The 22,130-nt window shown below is 37.5% G+C and overlaps 1 protein-coding gene across 2 annotated transcripts in view; it reads left to right on the top strand.

Annotated features, from left to right (window-relative positions):
- The window catches only part of adam12b (ADAM metallopeptidase domain 12b), a 117,884-nt gene that overhangs the window by 76,118 nt on the left and 19,636 nt on the right, over nucleotides 1-22,130 (top strand). For both annotated transcript variants that reach the window (XM_028468579.1, XM_028468578.1), the window contains exons 12-15: nucleotides 10,196-10,373; nucleotides 18,142-18,231; nucleotides 21,693-21,888; nucleotides 21,991-22,099. In XM_028468579.1, coding sequence (XP_028324380.1) covers nucleotides 10,196-10,373; nucleotides 18,142-18,231; nucleotides 21,693-21,888; nucleotides 21,991-22,099 — 573 coding nt within the window. The remainder of the gene's footprint in view (nucleotides 1-10,195; nucleotides 10,374-18,141; nucleotides 18,232-21,692; nucleotides 21,889-21,990; nucleotides 22,100-22,130) is intronic.

Genomic DNA, 22,130 nt, shown 5'->3' with positions numbered 1-22,130 from the left:
GAATTGAATGTCAGGATGTAGCCTGGCTTGGAGCTTGATGGAGAGCAAATAGAAGCCCCTGCTGTAGTTGCTGCTTCCACTGTCAGATCCTTTTCACTCTACATTCTCTCTGACGTTTGCTCATCATTTCAACCAGTTGACCTGCATCGCTGAGATGATCTGACACAGGTGATCTGCACCACGCAATACGGCTCTCCATCTGATCATAGCTGTGTGGTACATCAAGGACTGCGTCACTCCAACTTAATATATTCACAGTTCAATTCGCTCTGCATCATGATCTCCCTTGCAGATTCTCTGTTCTGTTTCAGTACGTGCCACTTTAACACACTTGAAATATGTAACAAAAATGCTTTTTTATTTTGCCAATTACTGGAAAACAGATAAGAGCAAATGGCAGCAGACAAAAGTCATAATTTTAGATTTAGATGAGAGCATTACTTCCCCTTTAATTCAAAATAATAAATAAATCCTCTTTAAACTGATTTTGTAAACACTTATTTTCGAATGATAAAGGCCATTCCAAAATAAACTTAAATCCAAATTAAGTGGCTGGTTTAAACGTAGAGCAGGGGTGGGTGAGTGCTGCGTGGGGTCTCGTGTTCAACAATCAAATGTAAGGCGCTCCTCAGGGGCTCTTCTGAAAAAGTTGTTTGAAGAAGGGACTTAGTGACCTGCCTCTCCAGTATGTCAAAAAAAGGTGTAAAAACTTTTATTCAATACAAGGATGTCATGTCGATGCATTTCAACTCACAGAGTCTTCATCAGGACATGGAATAACATGGACACTGAATGAAAATTGCCATTCCGAATTAAACTTAAATCCAAATTAAATGTCTTGTTTATTCTGATTGTAATTCCGAATGGAATAATTCCTCGATCTTGTATACGTTTTATTCCGGTTTAAATTAATTTCGGTCGTTTTGTGCATGCCTGTCCTGTCGCGATGACGCGCTGGTGACGACATAATCCAAGATGGCTGCCAAAGCAAGTGTTGGACTCGAGCCGAAACTATTTATTTAATAAGAAGACATGGATTTAAAATAAGGAGCGGCTGGATGGAAGCATAAACATTCACGCGAACACATTTATTACACACAAACGGACATCAACAAACAAAAGGGGCTTCATCAGGGAACATGAAGCCCTGCACCAGGACACAGAGCTTCACTAATGACGTGCAGCCCATGATAAAGTTCTCCTTCCACTCAAAATCCTGTGTAGTGTATATCTCCACTACTCTATCTCCCTTCTCCTGCTCAGCTGACGAAAGTGAAACAGTATGTTTTTGTCGAGCTGCTGCTTTGTTGTGTGTTTTTTCTAGTTGACGTGATATGTCACGTTTGCCCCCTGTCCAATCAGAACCCATCCCAAACCCCAGATCGAAAGCGGAATTTAATAAAGGCAAATAAATGTGTTTTCCATGTAAATCTCAATTCGGAATTACTATTTCCATGTAAACACGAAGCAGAATAGTTTGATTTCCAATACTTTGCTGTAACTGTGGCCACTATGTCTGCTGGGATAGACTCCAGCATCCCCTGCGACCCCGGACAGAAAAAGCGAGTCTATATGACGAGACGACACGCGGCTACTGTAAATCACCTGGCTTAATTGTTTCCTTGGCTGGACAGAGGTTAAAGTGACATTTCACATCAATTTCCTTTGAATGATTGCCTACATTGAGACATTTGCTGCAAAGATATGCCTGTTCAAAGTGCTGTTAGATCCCGTGTTTACATTAAGTGGATGTCTTTAAAGAGAGGTTACCAACATTGCCCCACTGTGAGAGCTGCAGTTTTGCTTCTGCAGGGAGCGTCTGATTTTCTTTTTCTTTTCTTTAATTCATTTAAAAGATCCATTGAGGTGTAAATGAGGTCAAGGCACGTTAAGGCTTTAATTATTGCAGTGCAATTTGACTGACAGATTATAAACAATAAATATCAGGAAGTGAGAGAAGTTTCGAGCATTTCTGTGTGTGCGTGCGTGTGTTTACACACTCAAGTTAAGTTCCAAAAGAGATAATTTCTACTCTAATACCTTAAGCTAAGTGCACCTCCACGTCGAACAAAACGGACTGAGTTAATACTTACAATAAAAAAAAATTAAAGTGTGCAAGATTAAGTTGTAATTTGTACCAGATTGTAAACAACCTCTTTCTTGTTTCAGTCATTAGGGTAAGTAGAGAACTTGAATCTATAATCCCGACCTCCCAGGCTTTTTCCATTATCATGGGTCGTGGCTTTCCAGAAGTGAGAGAAACGGATTACAAGTACTCATGTTACTGTAGTTGAGTTGCTTTTATAGTACTTTTTTGAGTATAGTTCTAAATCAGTAATGTTACTTGTACGTTTTAAAAGAAGTATACTAATTTGTTACATTTCTACACCCAACCATTACGAAGTACATTATTATTTTTTGTTTTAGAATGATCAACGGACACAAAAATTCAATTACAAGACAACAATCAAATGCATCACATCATAGCCAACCAACCAGATTAAACGTATTTCACGGCGCCAAATCAGCATTGAACACTGGTTATTTTCTCAGTTTTTAGAGTTCATAAATGTAGTTATACTTCGAACCTGAGCCTTTTTTTATTTTTAATTGAATTTATTGGTGTTTTTTTATTAAAATTATTGTAATAATTCTTATTATTTTATACAGATCTCTTTGTGGAAAATAAATTTCCACAATTAAGAGATTTCATCTCTTCCTTTTCAAGTCTATACATGAGATGTTTACTGTATGCAAGGGAACCGTAGCAAGATTTATTACCAAAAATAAACATGGGGGGTGAAAGTAACTAGTAACTTTTACTGTGAGTACTATTTAATTGAGCTACTTTTTACTTGTACTTGAGTCTTTTATGTATGACTTACTTGTACATGTACTTCAGGAATATTTCAATCAAGTAACGGTACTTCTACTTGAGTAGGATTTATCAGTACTCTTTTCACTTCTGTGTCAGGTTACCATCGGGACAGTCAGTATGCACCTTTACGCCTTAAATAAGATAGAATTATATATATATATAAACACAAGCTCTCAACTCTCAGAATAAAAAAAACAATTCTTTTGATTTATGTTGGGTAGATATTGTGTTTCTTTTGAAGGCTTTGTTTTGGCCTCTACATTATGCGTTTCTTTTCTTTGGCCTTCTGTTTGAACTTTTGTCTTGCTCAAGACAACTTTCAAATAGTCCAGTGCACATCTTTGATTTATTGCATATAAAGCAAGGTTGTACACCAGTGGTTCTCAAACTTTTTTGGCTCAAGTACCCCCTTTCTCTTACTGTTGAATCCAACTACCCCCTTTTGTCCGACTACTACATTTTGCTAAGAATTCTGTGAAAAAAGACAAGTATAGAGCATAATGATGGAATGAAAAGTATACACATTTTAAAGAATCTAACTTTATAAATAAGTGGAATTAAACAGTATTTAGTGCCTCCTTATTTTTCTATAGTTCTGATTATATACAGTCATCTCCCATCTAGTGTGGGACCAAGACTCACCTTTGTATTTTCAGTTCATCTTCTAATCTAAATCATTTCTATCATCATTTTGTGTTTTGTTTTTCTTCACTTTTTTGTGTTTTTGGTGTCATTTTGTTGTTGTTTGTCTGTTCTTTTTATTATTCAGTATGTTTTTCTCTTATTTTGTTGTTGTTTTTGTGTGTTGTGTGTATTATTTAAATTATTTTATCTCAGTGTGTGTTTTTGGTGTTGTTTCTTATGCCGTATTGTATGTTTCTCTGTTATTTTTGTGTATTTTGTAGTGATCTTGTGTATTTTTCTCTTAATTAGTGTATCTTTGTTGTCGTTTTGTGTGTTGCTGGTAATATTCAGTGTGATTATAAAACCCCATATTTTTAATGCTTTCATTTACTAATTTACTCTCTCTGTCTCAAGTACCCCCTGTAATGCCATCGCATACCCCGAGGGGTACACGTACCCCCATTTGAGAAACACTGCTATTGAAGTTTTCCTGTTTACTTTGGAAAAGTCTAACTTTTTCCAAGTGTATTGTCCCACTGTTTTTCCAAGAGGGGGAAATAAAAATGCAAGAAGGTTGCCAGTTCCTCTTTTCTTCTACAGGGAGTCAAAGTCAATGAGACAGTACTTCTCAGATGTGTGTGTGTGGCCCTAAACTCTTGATGAAAGTAAAATCTTATACAAAGTCTGGTATTTCAAAATGAAAATTATGCATATGCCTTTCAAACAGTAATAAGAGCCGAGGCCAAAGCAGTCTGATTAGATTTGGTGCTCAGACAGATTACTTCTGTTTTAGCAGAATACACCTGGAGCGAGGCGTGCAGCTCTAAACTGATTTTATCCAGGGAAAACCTACATTTGCTCTGCGGCTGATTTCCTGGTTGACAGAGCATGTGGGTGGCCTTAGCTGTAAAAAAAATAAAATATACACACTTTTGTCGCAGCGCATTTGTTGCTGCATAGGCTAGAAGGTATTATGGTGCATGAAGCTCTCATAAACTACAAAAAAAATAGTTTGAGGAAGGGAATCAGTGGTCTGCCTCTCCAGTATGTAAAAAAAAACAATACAAAGTAGCAGAAGCAGTCAAAACTCAAGTTCCGAGGCACTCTTGAGGTGTAAAATCCTTTATTCAATGCATGCATGTCGTGTCAACGCGTTTCAACTCAGTCTTCATCAGGACATGACTAAAACAACTAAGAACAGGTGCTCATGTGCTGTGCAAGAGAGATCATGTGACAAAAAAAACATAAAAAAACATACAAAGACAGGCAAGCACTAATCAATAAAGATATTGTTAAGAGCTATTTTTAAGATAGGTATCTATCTCCTAATACTAACATATATTTATCATTTTGAAAATATTATACACATCATTTTAGACCAAGAAGCTTATCAAGTAGTTTATATTGATGTATTGTATTTATCATTATACATTTACAGTATATACATATACTGTACATATATCATTGTAGATTAAGTAGCTCATCAAATAGTTCATATTAATATATTATTTTTATCATTATCAAAGCTTATACACATCATTGTAGACCAAGAAGCTTATCAAGTAGTTTATATTGATGTATTATATTTATCATTGTATTTAAAAAATTAAAAAATATATATATATCATTGTAGATTAAGTAGCTAATCAAATAGTTCATTATATTATATTATAAAAAGATTATACACATCAATGTAGACCAAGAAGTTCATCAAGTAGTTCACGGTCGACCGTGGCTCAGGTGGTAGAGGGTCGTCTTCTGATCGAGAGGTTGGGGGTTCGATCACAGTTCCTGACTATGTGTCGAAGTGTCCTTGGGCAAGGCACTGAACCCTAAGTTGCTCCCAGTGGTCGACTAGCGCCTTGCATGGCAGTCCTGTCCCACTGGTGTGTGAATGTGAGAGTGATTGGGTGAATGAGCTGATATGTAAAGCGCTTTGAGACTGCTTCAGTGTGGTGATAAAGCGCTATATAAATCAAGTCCATTTACCATATTGATGTATTCGTTTCATCATCATAATATATATATATATATCATTGTAGATTAAATATTGGAACATATAGTTCATAATATGAACTATTTTTTATCATTATACAAGTATGATATTTATCATTGTAAATTAAATAGCTCATCACAACACATTCGAAGAATGGCTATAATGATGGTAGACCAAAATAAACCAAGAAAAAAACATTTTTATTTTTTTTACTCATTTGTGGTTTTTACTGTAATATTTTTTTTAAATCGTTTGTTGCGTTTGCTGAAATAATATTCATGAGATTATAGTTGGTATGATTTTTTTTAAGAACGCACAGTAACATCAGTTTTCATATTTCTCAGTTGCTGCCTATCTGACACATTCAGAGTTTTTGCCCATTTCCTGTTTTCAGAGATGGTTTTTCTTGCTCTTGCTGTTAGCCATAGATATTCAGCCTGTAGCACAGCGACATAAAAAAAAGTAACGCAGCAGATCCCGCCCGTCCTTGATTGTGCACTCATCTGTGCCTGGACAGAGCAACATTGTCTGTGCATTTGCTCATTGTGGTGAAGAACTGCTGAAGGCAGCGGGCTGCACGTATCCCTGGGTAAAACCGTTAGGCTGATGCTGCATTTGTTACGAGGATGGAGTGGGCAGCTGTTTACCCGGAGGAATATCAGCCGCAGCTTAACATTCACTGCTCAATTATCAAAGCCATGCTGATAACCAAATCCCTGCCAAAATAGAAGTTGGTTAAAGGTGATTCACTTTGACAAACTTTACAACTTCAACCATGGCTCATTTCGTTGCCATTTTTCCAGTATTTGTAGAGACTTTGCTGTGAAATGCCAACTTACACTCGTACTCAAAGAAAATAGGAAAATTGTCATTCCCAGACGGATTACACTAGTCTATATAATAGTCTTTAAAATCAGTTCTCTTACCGCATCGTGCTTAGCAATTCATCTCTTGTTTGTTGAAAAAAAAAGTGCATGAATTAAAGTTTTCCGTTGGTTATACTGCCAACATTCTGTGAAGACAGAAGCTGTTGTGCCAAATGCACACATGGCCAATTAACAGGATTGGAGCAATTCCACAAAAGAATGCTGTTGGAATTTATAAGGCATTTATTTAACCTTTAACGAAAAGACTGATGGACAAATAAAGCCAATGTTTAAATAGATATCAAGGGTGTTAATTTTTTTCAATTCAGTTTTGATATCTTAACTTGCTCGCTGCTATTGACGTAAAAATACGTCAATTGTGTTTTTCGACGGTGGTTGCTCGGAGACAGTGTGACGGAGTTCTCTCATGAATATCAGGCTTGTACTATGATGTAGTGACCAACTGGTGCCATGTAGGTGGCAGCAGCGCACCTTTGGATGAGAGATTAGCCATGATTATCACCATCACTGGGGAGGGAGAAGCCAGGGACGAGGCAGAAAATGGCACTACAAGGGAAGATTGTGAAGCTACCAGCAGCGCAAAGCAGCTCACATTCGACCCGAGAATGTGTGGAACTAAGTGGATTATTGAGAGTGTTGCGATCGTGAGAGAAAACGATCAACACACGGGGGCAGGCAGTGACACTCGACATGTCCGCGAGGAGGAGGAAGTTGCGTGTGTGGGAACTGATGGGGGGAGAGACTTGGAGGAAGGCCAAAATACAGTAAGAAAACCATACAACTATGACCCAGATAGCAAAATGATTATAATTTTGCCATCAAAAGCAAAGCGGAATTTGGCCTAGAACCACTCCTGGGTGAGGAATCTTAGGCTACGTTCACACTGCAGGCAAAAGTGGCCCAAATCTGATGAGGTTGGATTTTTTAAAAGCAGTATGGACACTCAAATCCTGCCCAAATCAAAAATTTTTCATTTTTTTTTTCAAATCAGTTTTAAACCACTTTCATAATGTGATCCTGAATCCAATACAAATCTGATTTTTTTCAATGCAACCTAATTCACGTTTGATACGTTAGCACATCATCATTCGGCCTAGTGGGAGCCTTGCAAAAACGGATGATAGCAATGACGGAGCAAGTCAACGGAGGGACAGCGAGGTCTTGGACCTAATAAGTGTATGGGTTGACACTTCCATACAAACAAAGCTTGAAGATTCATACCGTAATTATGTGTTTGAAAGCATATCAGCATCGCAAAAAGCTAAACAAATAATTTGGCTAATGTTGCTTTATCCTCATTCTCCTCTGCACCTGTTCCTTCATTCTCCGGCTTACACTGCAAACAACAAACAACAGTAGCTGGCTTTCCATTACAGATCTTTGCAAAATAAGAGCGATATTTGTAAATGTCGACAAAGTATAATTGCACTTTGAACGTGTTTTCATTGAAGGTTGATTTTGGCATGAAATCCCCCATGAAATCTCATCTCGCGAGACTTTGCTGCAGAAAGACAGATGCTCAGAACCTCCGTATTCCTTTGTTGTTTCACGTCTAATGTGGCAGTAATGATTTTAAGAAATATCCTGGTCTCTTCTTCTGTTTACACGTACCGAGCCATATTTCCTCAGAGAGCATTAGTCATGTGACTAGGTACATCACGTTCTGTGACGGGTATTTGCGTGAAAAGTGTTTCCATTGAGCTTTTGCAACACATTTCAATATTGAAACGTCTGACATTCCTCCTCATGAAAGCGTAAAGATTTTGTAGCGATATTTGGGTGTGTTTTTTAAATTCCATTACCAGTGTTTAGTGCACAATTTACATTTTGCACATTTCCAAGGGTAATGGAAACGCAGCTAATTACGTTATTTTTACTGTTTTTTTGCGCTTACGAGTCAGTTCAGAGTCACTGGAATCTCATAAATGTCACATTTTAAATAGTAATGTGAACTGCCAAACAAAAAATCTGAATTGAGCAGTGTGAACATAGCCTTATTGATTCTTCTTCTTCTTGCATATGTCTTCAGATCCTCAGCTCTGTTGCAGCAAGCCGTTCTAGCAGCATCTCGTTGTCCAGGTTCATTAGGCCTCGGTTACCATTTGGTGGCCGGTGTTTGGTGCAGCTGTTCAAGACGTGGTCAACAGTGTGTAGCAGGTCTTCACATTCACAGTGGGCACTGCATTGCTGCATTGATTCTCCGAAACGTCCGGACCCCAGCACTAGCGCCTTATTGTTTGATGTTCACTGATTGGCGTTGTAGTAAAAAGTCAGTCATTACTTTACACAAGGGAGATTTTGCCTCGAGCAAGGAAAACTTTTTCACTTGCTGATTCCACTCAGATCTGGTGTCATGATGTTTGTGTGAAATTCTGAAGCCATAAAAACCTTTAATGCATCCTGAAATCTATTCTTATTTTTCCCAATAATACTAGTTTTTAATGAGATATGTAATAATGCTGCCTCATTGCAACAGGTTCATGAATGCAGCACAGCATGTTTGTGTGAGGAGGAAGGAAGCAGGAGGTAAATGGACTTTTGGTTGGTGTAAGAATGATTTCAATTCAACTTTATTTATCACAACAAAGTATTTGAAAGCAACTGACATTTAAAGGTTGACCGAGTGAATTTAAAGCAGAGATTTCAACCATAAAAGGCAGTTACGAAAATATATTTCTCTTTGTACAAACTTTAGTGTGTTGCCTTGGTAAAAGGTTGTAATGCACTTTAAATTTAACACCAAATCTCAAAGTGCTAGTAAAATAACCGTAGCAGCAGTTGCAGCGACCGAATCCTCCTCAGGCAAAGGCAAGGCATTAGACGTCCTTCCACCCACCTCTGTCCGACAGCAGGCTGCACAAACATATTCTTCTGTGTACTATTGAATCTTCACAAATCAGCTCAGTCAGGCCTGAACCTTCTCAGACCGCCTCCACACACCATTGCGTTTGCAGATCCCAGTCAGCTTCTCATTGCTGGAGTGTGTATCACTGTATGACATGTTTTGTCTAAAGTCGAGTGATATAAGTGTCCAATGGCATCTTCTTTTTGCTGTGTTGCCCCCTGACAGTCCTTGCTGTTCGCTCCTCCTCCCCTGCCACCCTGTCTCCTCTTTTTGAAGCCAAACCCTGCACTAACTTATTCAAATTTCACACAGCAAAAACACAGCTTCTCTGTGTGTCTTTGGCTCGAATAAGCACATGGTTGTTACCTCAGTGCCATGTGCTGGGGTTGTATCAAGAATGCATATGTTGTGCATCTTTAACAAGAGATCAGATCAGGACACTGAACATCACCTCTGTAATCAAAGTGGAATCAGACTGTATTCACAAGACAATGGCCAGGACGCATGCGAGGGTTTGCCTTTGATTGGATTGCAGTTTTCCACTTCTTGATGTTTTTGTCCATGCATTTCTACTTTTGGGTAGTTATTTTGGTGTTAAAGCTTTGTATCAGTTTTTTTCAGTTTAGTTTTTATGTCTTTCAGTGTGAAATTGAATTTTTTCAAAAAAAAACTATAACTTGACACTTTAAGAACATACAATTCCAAAACACATGGAAATTGGCATAACAGCATTGATTATATGCAAATTATACATTCACCTTATGTGACTGTCTGACAAAACGTTTCACAAAAGAATTGAAATATTATGTTAAGGTTTCATTTAATTAAACATTCATAGGAATAAAAAGCTCTATGGAAGATAGTTAGTCAGACTGGTAACCAATAATTCACCTTTGCTTTTGGGAGTATTGGGTTTGACACATTAAAGTGCATCTCTTACGCTTGTTTTCCCATTCTCTTTCAAGGTATCCATTCCCAACCATCTTTAGTACGTGCAGCAAGAAGGACCTTGCAGCCAGTCTGGAGAAAGGCGTTGGCATGTGTCTCTACAACATGCCCGAGGTGAAGGTTCTCTATGGAGGACAGAAGTGTGGCAATGGCTACGTAGAAGAAGGAGAGGAGTGTGACTGTGGTGAGCCAGAGGTTAGTAAGAGCCTGCAGACTATGGGAACTGATTTACTGCCAAATGTGCTTAAATACCTTGGATGTACTATTTCCTCACCTGCTGTGGGGGATTTTTGCAGCGTGAATCTGTGCACATTCAGACTTTGCTGAGATCACTCTATTTTTTTGCATATGTTAGACACCCACATTGCATATTCATCAGAAGCAAACACGCTAAACGGATTGTGCGTGTAATGTTGTGTGCTTGACAGGCACAAACCTGATCGTGTTGGGTTAGTCTATCAGTGCGTGTGGTGACATTGTGCACATTGTGCACATTTTTACAAGCGCAGACCTTTAGTAAATCAGCACAGCTACTTTCTAGAATGTAGATGATGTTTACATTTACTCATTCAGGCTTCACTTGAGAAAAATAGTGTATAAATTATCCATCCAGGGTTTTTTTTTATCTTTACCATGTTCACTTGCTATCATAAACTAATACTGTAGGATTTCAAACACAACTGAGACCAAAGTTAAAAACATTATCAGGGCCCTTAGATCATCTAAAGCTAAGGACGTCTTTGGGATCGATACGAGCATGCTTAATGAGCTTGGTTCAGCTTTAGCTGGTCCCATTGCCTACATTATAAATGTCTCTGTCACAACTGGCCAGTTTCCCAATGCATGGAAATCGGCAATAGTTACTCCAGTATTTAAATCCTGTAACTTATGCTCGTTAAATGACTATCGACCAATAAGCATTCTCCCAGCCATCTCCAAAATAGCAGAGAAATTTGCATCAGAGCACATAGTCCAACATTTAAACAGCAGCTCCCCCTCTCTCCACCCCATGCAGTTTGACTTTATTTTGACTTTTGTTCTTGGACCTCAGGAAAGCTTTCAATACCATAAATCATACTGTCCTCTGCTCAAAACTCTCAGATTTCAATTTCTCTGATAGTATGGTGAATTGGGTGGAATCTTATCTGTGTTGCCGTACTCAGTATGTGGCACTATGTTGCCACAGGAGTACCACAGGGATTTATTTTAGGTCCCCTTTTGTTCAGCCTTTACTTCGGTCTGCCTCGAAGTCGAGTTCGTAATGTAGACGATACGGTCCTATTTTCTCATGGTCGTTCCAAAGATGTTGTTGCAGCCAAACTCACCAAATCAATGTAATGCGTTACATCTTGGCTGAAAAAGTGCTGTTTGCTGCTTAATGTTTCCAAAACAGTTTCCATGTTTTTTAGTAAAACCAAGAGTGCTTCCCATGATACTGAAATTTATGTGGCGGGGGAAAAGCTACTGACGGTCCCCAAATATAAATATCCCGGACTGGTGATTGATTCACATCTCACCTTTAAAGCGCGCGTTAATAAGATATAATCTTTCAAAATGTTAGATTTTTAATGATTTTTAGCCATTTTAATTATTGTCTAACAAGCTGGTCCCAAGCTAATCAGAGTCCTTAGAACCAGAGCCATTAGAAACCTTATATAAGCAAGCTATCAAAGTAATGGACAAAAAAACAAAATATTACCATCACTGCTTGATTCTGGAAAAGTACTGTTTTTTAAGTTGGCCAGATCTTCACAAATTTGCAAATCTATGCTTTTTTTTTTTCTTTTTTTTTTTTTTAATTAATGTTGCCTAATGTGTCAATTTATTGTTTCTGTTGTTCTGATTTGTTTTTTCTATCATGTATGTTTGTCATGTTAATGTATTTTAATGTATTTTATTTAATGTATTTTATTTGCTTTTTCTGGCTTTTTTACTCATGTTTAATTTAAATTGCACTGTCCCCTAACGAAATAAACTAAACTGAAACTGAGGACATTTGTTAATAAATTAATTTCCTTTGACCTATTTCTAGATTAATGACAATTTCTCTAAAACGTTCACCAACATCCAAGATGTTTGGGGTTCAATCCACCCACTTATAATGCCTGGTCTTTATACCTCAACATATAAACTTGATGTTTTTTTAAAGTTTACTCTTGCTTTAATTTTTTCTACCTGTAACAATGAAGCAGGTTAAATTCCTAACACTTTACTTGAAGTTTTATACATAAAGACTGGCATTACGTTGTCATTACCTGTCATTATCATAAATTAAGTGTCATGAAGGCTGTAATTAAGTGTCGTTCGTTACCCTAACCCTTAAACCTAACCCCTAACCCTAACCCTAACCTCACCTAACTTCACTATATTCCTCCACCTAACCCAAAAAATGGCAAGATAGCTCCAAAGGTGTCATAATTTAGCAAACAACCCTTGAACTAAGTAACTTTAGCTTAGCGCTCCCCCTAAAGATCCCTTTTGGTTATGTCACTGTCGTAAACACGCAGCACCCCCGAGGCAGCAGCTCCTTCTTCCCGCTACAGTGAGACTTCCTAAATGTACCGGGGCAAAATTAAAGCGGTTAATCTTGAATAAGCCTACATTCTGAGTGAACTCTTCCTTTAGTAACTCAGTAAGTTGACCATTTATATCGTAAAAGCGAAGCTGTTTTTGATAAGTGAATTGATCAGCCAATTGTCTCCCATCATCCTGCTGCGCACACACACACACACACACACACAATTGTTTCCTGGCAATGACGTCACTGGAGCGATGAAGTGATGGAGTGACCAAAAAGCACCACTGTGTTCAAGCGACTGAAGTGACTGCAGTCGCGTTCAGTGTGTATTGGGCTGCTGTAAAGCAGTACGTGTTGTCGCAAGAACAAGAACAGAGCTGCGAGACTGGGTACCGGGTCAGATGCAGGGAAAGTTGCAAGTGTGGTTTTCTGGCCAGAGACAGCAGGGGGGGATGAAAGACCCCCCGATCACCCCATAAACACTTGTATTACGCTCAGAGGGACTACGAGAAGGATTTATTAAGGTGAAAAAGTTACTTAGTTCTGCTTTAATGACGGCCTTTATGACTCCTCATTCATGCTAATGACAGATAATGTCAGCTTTACGTATATAAAACTTCAAGCAAAGCGTTAAATCTCTGCTACCGGAGTGATTACTTTCCACCCTTGTCCAAATGGCCATCTCTCTACCATTTATTTCTACCCTTTATATCGACTCTCATTATTCACAGTGAGTGGCTCTAAAAAATATAAAAACGTGCCTAAGAAAATCAATTATTATAACATAACACATAACTATTTCACATGTTCAGTGAATCATAATGTATGACCTTTTCACAAGAAGTTATATCAATTTATGCCCAAAGAATAAACAGACTTGGGAAAAAAAAGGAGTAAAACACTCAGAAAATGTTTCTCACTTGACAAATTTAATGACCAACCAAAATAAAAATCTACCAGTGTTTTAAGCAGTCATCCAGAACCACAGAAAGTCTCAATAGGTCATTCAGAGCCTCCTAAGAAAACACAAATAACTTAAAGCTCAGCTCGTGGGATTATGCGAAGGCTGTGCCAAAAATATCTTTTCCGTCCAGCAAACCAGCCAAGGTCTCTAACACGTCTTTTTGTTTGCATATTCTGTCAGTTTTCCACATGTGCCACTGTGGCGATATCATAACTCTGTTCAAGGGCTACAAATTAGTCAAAGTGAGTGACAAAGAACAATGAAGTCAAAGCTGAGTGCATCCTCAACAAACGAGACACAAAATAACATTAAGCATGGAATGTAACATGAAAATAAAGCTTAAATAATAGCAAATAAACATTTGCATTGATGTAACATATTGGGCTTTAAACCATCGCAAGCATATACTTCTTCAGTAAATAAATAGTCATTGAATAAACATTATACAAAAGAACATACTGTATGCCCCCATTTCCTTTTTCTCTTTAACTTTAAATACATTTTACAAGCTTGTTTGCTCTTCATATTCCAAATCAAATCAAACTTTAATTCTAGTGCACTTTTCACACATAAAATAACATTCAAAGTGCTTTACATCATTGAAACTTTACATAGATTAAAAATACCCCACGCAAACAATCCACAAAAAACCCCAACAAAGCTAGAGCCACTATGTATTCTATTAATTTCTATCTAAGAAAATAAAAGATTTATTACCGGTATTTGTCCCCATTTAAAAAAAAATATATGATAATCCTTTATTTCAAAATAACTCTTTTTTTCACGTCTCTAAAATCATTTTTCCAAAAAAATCAGATCACTATGAACCTTTAATTGGTTGAGAAGATACAAATTGTTGATGAAATATGTATGAGATAGATTTGACTAACAGTTTTGGCTTTTTGAATATTAAACCAGGTTTTCCACATTCCTTTTCTTGGTGTTTCTAACATGGGGCTATTGAAATATTAATCTGATAAGCATTAAAGTTTAACTGGGAGGTTTCTGTGTAGCCGACATGACGTGATCAGCAGAATTGTCTCACTAGGGACTTTATTCCACTGTCCTTGGTGAGCAACAGGAACTCAACACACAGTCAGTGTTTTTCTCACAATTGACATCAGTGTTGCTTTTGTTACTCTGCGGTGCTTTTGTCCTCTCAATCGACATCATTCCAAGAATGATAGGTGGTATTTAAATGGAGACAATATGTTTCGACCACCACCTAAACACCAAGCTACATAATTATGTTACCAGCATCATATCACCACAATGGAGCCCCCTTGTTTAATTTGCCAGCCTACTTAGACCCAGAGATAAAAGCAACGTTTTTCCATCCCTCTCTAAACAATTATCTCATGTCAGGCTTGGGAATTAAACAGGAAAACTCATAAACGCACACATCCATTTAAAGAGGGGATTGTCTAGCAGTTTGGATGCCACATTTTAACAAAGCTTTTTTTTTGCTGATATTTTCAATGAGACCAAAGGATTCAGTGAGTGAAAGAAGAGATCTACACATGCTCTTTACTCTTGCAGACAGTGCAGACAGGGCTGCCATGCACAAGAAAGGGCCTAAAACCCATAAACACACACAGAACAAGAGAAGCACAGAGAAACCACAAAATAACAACCCCTTACCAGCATAAAAAAGACTATGTGAGCATAAACATGAAAACCAAACACAACACAACCCACAGACCCATGGTGTTTTTTGTCTCTTTTTATTTGTATCTCCATTAAAGCGGGCATACACTGTGATTTTTGGTCCATTTTGAACCGATTTTTGACTTGTGCGTCTATTTTTGGGATTGGGCCTAGTCTCGGCTAAATCGTGTGTTTGAAATCCTGGTTGTTCCTCGTGAAAGTATCGCACTGTCGAAGCAGTGCCACGGACCGGTTTAGAGCTTACCTCAAACTCTCACACTGCGCATTAGCTAACACCATAGGACTGCTGTAGAATTGACGGACTGTACTGCCCACGTTTGTCCAGCCAGTTCCTGGTTCACACACATCGCCGCCTTTTCTTTTTTGAAGCTCTTTTTGCTGAGATTTGCGAGTGTCTATCCACTTCCAGGTTCTTCTTCTTCTTCTTCTTCTGTTTAAAATGGCAACGCTTCAGAGTTGCATTTCCTGGAAACAACACCCCGACGTGCAGTGTTGTGCTAGTTACTAAAGAACGTAACGAGTTACCGTTACTAGTTACTTCATTGACAAAGTAACTCAGTTACTTTTTTGATTACCTACACCAAAAAATAATGTGTTGCTGGAAAAAGTAAATTTTAAGTTACTTAGAATTAAAGAATGTATAATTTTTTCAGTCATTTGTGTTCGTACAGCTTCATATCAGTGCTGTATCAGAAAATATTCCACAATCAACTCTGCAGTGGAGGAATAGTGGTTAAGGAAGCGTGTGTGGTTTAAAACCCTCCTACCACTACTGCTCCTGTATTAACATTGCTTTGGATAAAAGCCTCTGCTAAATGAAATGTTTTTGTATCCAACTCCACAGTTTCTAATTATTTACATTCACAGCACTAAACTCTGCTCAGTATTAGTCTTTACAAACACCAATCTGACTGAAACGCATAGTATTTTTTCAATGTCAGTTTATTTACCTCAGACCAAGGAACAAGAAATTGTGAAATCAATAACACAACACAACATGAATATTTTTCAGAATTAAAGATCAAACAGTAAAGTGGCTTCAGCATCATGAAAACAGTTGTGTTTAGCCCTTAGAATGTTCCCTTAAAGCTTAAGTTCAAACACTAGCGACAACAATGTCCAACATAAACACTCAAAAACCTTCCAGAATAAATAAATGAAAGCAATCTGAATTAACATTTGGAATACATTTCGACCAACTATAAATCAACCATAAATTATGTGCATACAAAGCACAAAACAGCTTCTCCAAAAAAAAAAAAAAAAAATCATAGCTTTTTTCTGAGCTCCACAATACAAAGCATATGACATGATATCAGGCTAACGAGCTGCTGAAAGCAGTGACTCCACAGTAGCAACAGGCTGCATATATTCAACAACATACCGTGCAATAGCTTTGCAGATCTGTCCCTGGCTAATAGTCACAGTCCGGTTAAAATCCAGCCAATGTTGTTTTGGTGCAGAGGCTTCCCACATCCAGTGCGTCCACCAATGCTAGCTTAGAGCTTATCATTTGGAGGCAGATTGATAAAACAATGCGCGTATTTCTACTCTTGAGAATCTCGTCTTGCTCTCGCATTGACTCGCTATGATTAGCGCACATTATTGTAAACGGGGACACGCCGACAATGCTTCTTCTTCTTCTGTTGTACTGTGGTTGGCACAGCATCCCACTAAAATATGTAGCACCACTGTAAACAGGAAGTATACTGCAGCTAGCCAAGTAATGGACAAACGCACCACGTTGTAACGTGAACTGAGTTTATTTCTTTCAAAAAATATTGCGTTAAAGTACTTGTTACTGTCAAAAGTAGTGTTGGGACGGTAACACGTCACAAATAATGCGTATCGTTTATGGACGTACAGTTTGAGCAGTCAGGTCGTGTCAGAGAGTTGGTCCGTATAGTATGAGACCATAAATTGTGAGCTACGAGCATTCTGACTGCAATTTAGTTGCACAATTTGAGCTGGAGCTGAGTACAACGATTGAAAAAATCTCACAGTATATGCCCGCCTTTAGCTTTGACTAGAGCCATTGCAACTCTTTTTGGAGTTCACACACAGTACAATTGTCTCATTAGTGCAGTATACAGTTACATATAACACATCACACAACAAAGAAAACAAACAACAAAACAAAACAAGAACGCCATTCATACAGTCGGACCTCGTTCCAATTAAAAATGTGTCTAACTTGGCTTTTAACATCAGATGATTGATTTTTTAGCAATATGCATTTACAATATATCAGTGTACGTTTACAGTTATTTATCAATATACATATACGTTTATAGATCACATAAAACTAATCAAATTTACCCTAATTAATTGTATTCAGTAGCTTTGATTATACATCATTTGGCACCGAGAGCTGTTTTTTTTTAATACATTTTCTTTCAGCAGTTTTTTAAATCTAAATTTTGGACTTGGAAGATCATTCCATGTCACCATGGCCCTGTACATTACAGTACTTTTCATTTTATTTGTCTTTAGGTAGAGTGAATCTACCTTCCGTAGCATGCTTTGTGTTATATATGTGTGTTCATCAGAACTAAAAGACAATTGTTTAAATAAAATCCTTGGCTGCTGAGTTGCAGAAAAGGTCATGACGTGGGGTCATTAGATCAATTCTTTCTGTTTTCAAGTTCAAATGTAGTACTGACACATCTAAAACATACTGTATAAGCTTGTGGTCAGTGTCAGTTACTTATTCAGACAATGTGACCTTTTCTGACCTGGAAGTGATGATGTTAGAGCAACAGATGTCAAATATCACATGTTTTAGCATTTGGTTTGTCTTTATTTCATTCCAGGAATGCATGAACCCATGCTGCAATGCCACCACATGTACCCTCAAAGGAGACGCTGTGTGTGCCCACGGACAATGTTGTGAAGACTGCAGAGTAAGAGATTTTCCTAATTTCTTTTTTGTCCTCTTTTCACATAATTCTCACGCACCTATCCCACATGCTTCTATTAATTTGAAAATGTGTTTTCACTCAACAGTGTAATGACTCAGATGAAGACATTTAGAGTCTCATACAGTATGCTCAGGTTATGATTGATCTCAGGTCAGCTCATTCCAGCTACGTATTTAATCACAATGGGCACTTTGCTGGAGGACAAGTTAGTGTTTGATTTAGTGAGGTGCGCTTTCACAGAGTTTTGTTTTACCATTTCTAATTGCTTTCTCCTTTTTTTTTTTCTTCACTGAAATTAATGAATGTCTGTGTTTAGAGATACAGCACTTTCTGTTTGACCTCCTGGCATTAGACACCTCAATGTCCAGTGTTAGATAAAAGGATAAAAGCCTATTTGCAAGATATTTAGTTTGTATGTGTGAATGGTTCAAAAGTGGATTTTGGCCTCGCACTTTAATCTGTACTTCTTCTGGCTTTTTTTTTTTTTTTTTTTCTTCTTGCAGAAGCACCTAGTTTTCTTTTGAAATACACAGAAAAAAACATGTCTTTTAATTGCACTTCCAGTTAAAATATTTATTAGTGAACTGGATTTAAATTAAGTTTTATTCTTACCAATATTTCTCACCAATATATGCATTTCCACAATACTATTGGAAGAAAAATATCAATAAATGGTTTCAACTGTGTGTCGATATTTTCTATCTATTTTGTGCTGTTCTTGACTCAAAAACAACTTCTCTTTACTGGATGTGTTTACTGTTTCACTCAAAGAACCAGACCTTCAATTTCTTCTTCCTTTTTATTGACAGTATTGTTTGTTGGTAGGTACATAAGTGTAAAACCTCAAAAAGGAAAAATACACAACACAAGGACAATTCAACTTTTTTTGTCATTCCTTCCTTTAAATCATATTTTGCTCATCAATCTTTTCCAAGTATTACATTTTGTTTTGCAGTTTTAAATCAGTACTATTTTTTTTTTTTTGCTAAACAAGGTTTTCGACTTATTCAATTATTTTAAATTATTGGTATTTTACTTGCATTTTAATAACCCAATTTTGACAGTGTTAAACGCGTGTATAGTATTTATCTGTCAAGTTTTTACAAAGGAACAAATCAAGTACCAGTATATATAAATGTTCGTTTTAAACAAAATCAGATTGTTAAAAGTAAGCTTTTAACGTATTAATATACTTATAATCCAGGTATTTTTAAACAGTTTTAAACGTTGATAATTCTAAACTACTAAGCAACTACGTTTAACCATTTCATCTTAACTTATGTGTATTTCACATTAACCAAAACTCAACATGACTAAGTCAAATTTCATAAATATCTGTCAATTATGGGCTGAGATGTGAATTATTGGAAATTTCAATTTCACTAATGGGATTTTTCAATTTATTTAAAGTAATACTTAATCAGTATATTGATCAGATCCCCTCCAAAAGTTAATGGAATCTTTCATGGCATAAGGTTCATTTTTGGTTAAAAAAAAATATTCCATTAAGCATTTCTGACGTCATCCTACTAACAAACAAATACATAAATGCCAGTGAAAAAATTGCCTCCTTGGTGGAGGTGGTATTTGGACCACAATGCCGTAGGACGATAATGTGCTGTGAGAATTCAATAGGTGGAATCCAGCGTTGTAGTAAGTCTATTCAACAGATAACCACTGCAGTCAAGTAATGTACGCAGGTAGATATATAAGAAAGTATAAAATAGGTCACTGAACAACCAGTTACTGTAGTTTGTATAATTACTGACCTGTCTCTGCAGCCATGAACAACTAAGTATACTTTGTCCCCATTTTATCACATTTATCAAGAGTGACACCACGTAGTTTATTTTTAGCTTCCCTTTAGCCTACTCCAGTTGAAATGTATGAGCCTCCACTGAATGAATTGCAGTACAGGGCTGTTAGGTATTTACTTACACAACAGGACAAAGCATTTGTACAAAGATGTATACCACATGTTTCAAACTCATGGCCCGAGGCCCAAATCCGTCCTTTTGAAGCAATCATTTGGCTGCATCAGAAAATAAAAATGATTGAGAAAACATGAATCATTGTGTAAATTAAACTCAGTTTGTCCATTGCTGATATTGCATGATTGCAGTCATTTTTCATTTGAAACGGTTGAAAAAACTCAAAATTCCTACAAAATCCTTCAATTTTCTTCAAATTATTACATAATATTTCCCTTAATTTAATAGAAATTGTTCACAAAATCTAGGAAATTTAGGGTAAAGATCCTGTTGGGATTGATATGTATCACTTATTGCTTAGATATTGTCGGTTTCTTACATACTTTGTATTTTATGTGTACATAGAAGTGCAAACTAGGGCAGAATAATGTTGAAATTACATAAAATCTCTGGCCCACTTCAGATCAAGCTGCTCCATATTTGGCCCCTGAACTAAAATGAGTTTGACACCCCCGATGTCTACAACAGGGTTCCTGGGGATCCTTAAAAAGTCATAAAATTCTTGAATCTAAAAAATAAGGCTGTAATTGTCATTAAAAAATTTTAAATTCCATACATAGTGAGTATGATTTTATGATTGTAATTAGTCTCACGTTTCAAAATGAATGGTAACATTCATTGTTTTTTAAATATATAATTTACCACGACAGCGGAACCAACTACAAAACAGTGACATGGTTGCAGCAGGACTCTGTGTAGATGTTCGTCATGCTTGTAGCAACTTTTAACAACATGGGGAAATGTAAATTTCAAGAAAATTGTCTGTCCAACAAATATTTTTCCTAATGGCTTTTCTTCATTTTATTTGTTTTTTGTATTTTTGTTGTTTCATTAAATTCTATCTGTTTTTGTTGTCATCTTGTGTGTTTTGAGTGAGTTTTTTTCTGTATTTTACTGTCATTTTGTGTGTTTACGTTGGGGGCCGCCAGTTGCACGTCTGCACTAGACACTGGAAAAAATGTACCCTAACTCTATGTAATTGATTCATTCTGTTTACTGTGAAGTTGTTCTTAAATTTTATTTGAAATTACATTAAAAAGTCTTAAAAAGTCTTGAATTTAATTTCACTGAAGCTGTAGGCACCCTCTACAAAGATACAAATGGATATATAGGCTACGCAATGGTTGGATGATTCACGTCATTGGCCGATCTCATTAGCTCTCAGAAGCTAAGCAGGTCTGGGCCTGGTTAGTAGTTGGATGGGAGACCACTGAGAATTCCAGGTGCCACAGTGGGGGACAGTTGCTCCAGTGGTATCTGTCATTGTGTCCTTGGGCAAGACACCTCACCCACATTACCTATAGTATGAATGTAGTGTGTGAGTGAGTGTTGGTGGTGGTCGGAGGGGCCGACGGCGCACTCCTTCAGCCTCGCTTCCGTCAGTCTGCCCCAGGGCAGCTGTGGCTACAATAGTACCTTACCACCACTAAGTTTGGTGTATGTGTTTTGCAGCTTAAAGTGGCAGGCACCATGTGCAGAGAGCCCAGCAACTCCTGTGACCTGCCAGAGTTCTGTACCGGTGCCAGTCCTCACTGTCCCGCCAATGTTTATCTCCATGATGGACACGCTTGTCACCACGTCGAAGGCTACTGCTATAACGGCATCTGTCAAACTCACGAGCAGCAGTGCATCACTCTGTGGGGGCCGGGTAAATCAGTGCGCCTAATGACAAGTTGAACTGTCTTTTTTGAAATATATCTTTAAAAGAAAATCTCTTCCCTCGTCTTGACGGGTGCTTTAATGTCTGAAGGAGCCAAACCAGCCCCTGGGATCTGCTTTGAGAGAGTCAACTCCGCAGGGGATCCTTATGGGAACTGTGGAAAAGACTCCAAAGGCTCCTTTGCCAAATGCGATGCCAAGTAGGTACATACAGTACTTGGAAGTCCTCCA

Source organism: Gouania willdenowi, chromosome 15, assembly GCF_900634775.1.
Source record: "Gouania willdenowi chromosome 15, fGouWil2.1, whole genome shotgun sequence".
Taxonomy (NCBI): Eukaryota; Metazoa; Chordata; class Actinopteri; order Blenniiformes; family Gobiesocidae; genus Gouania; species Gouania willdenowi.
Note: the sequence above shows the minus strand (reverse complement) of the source record. Positions and strands in the feature narration are given on the sequence as shown.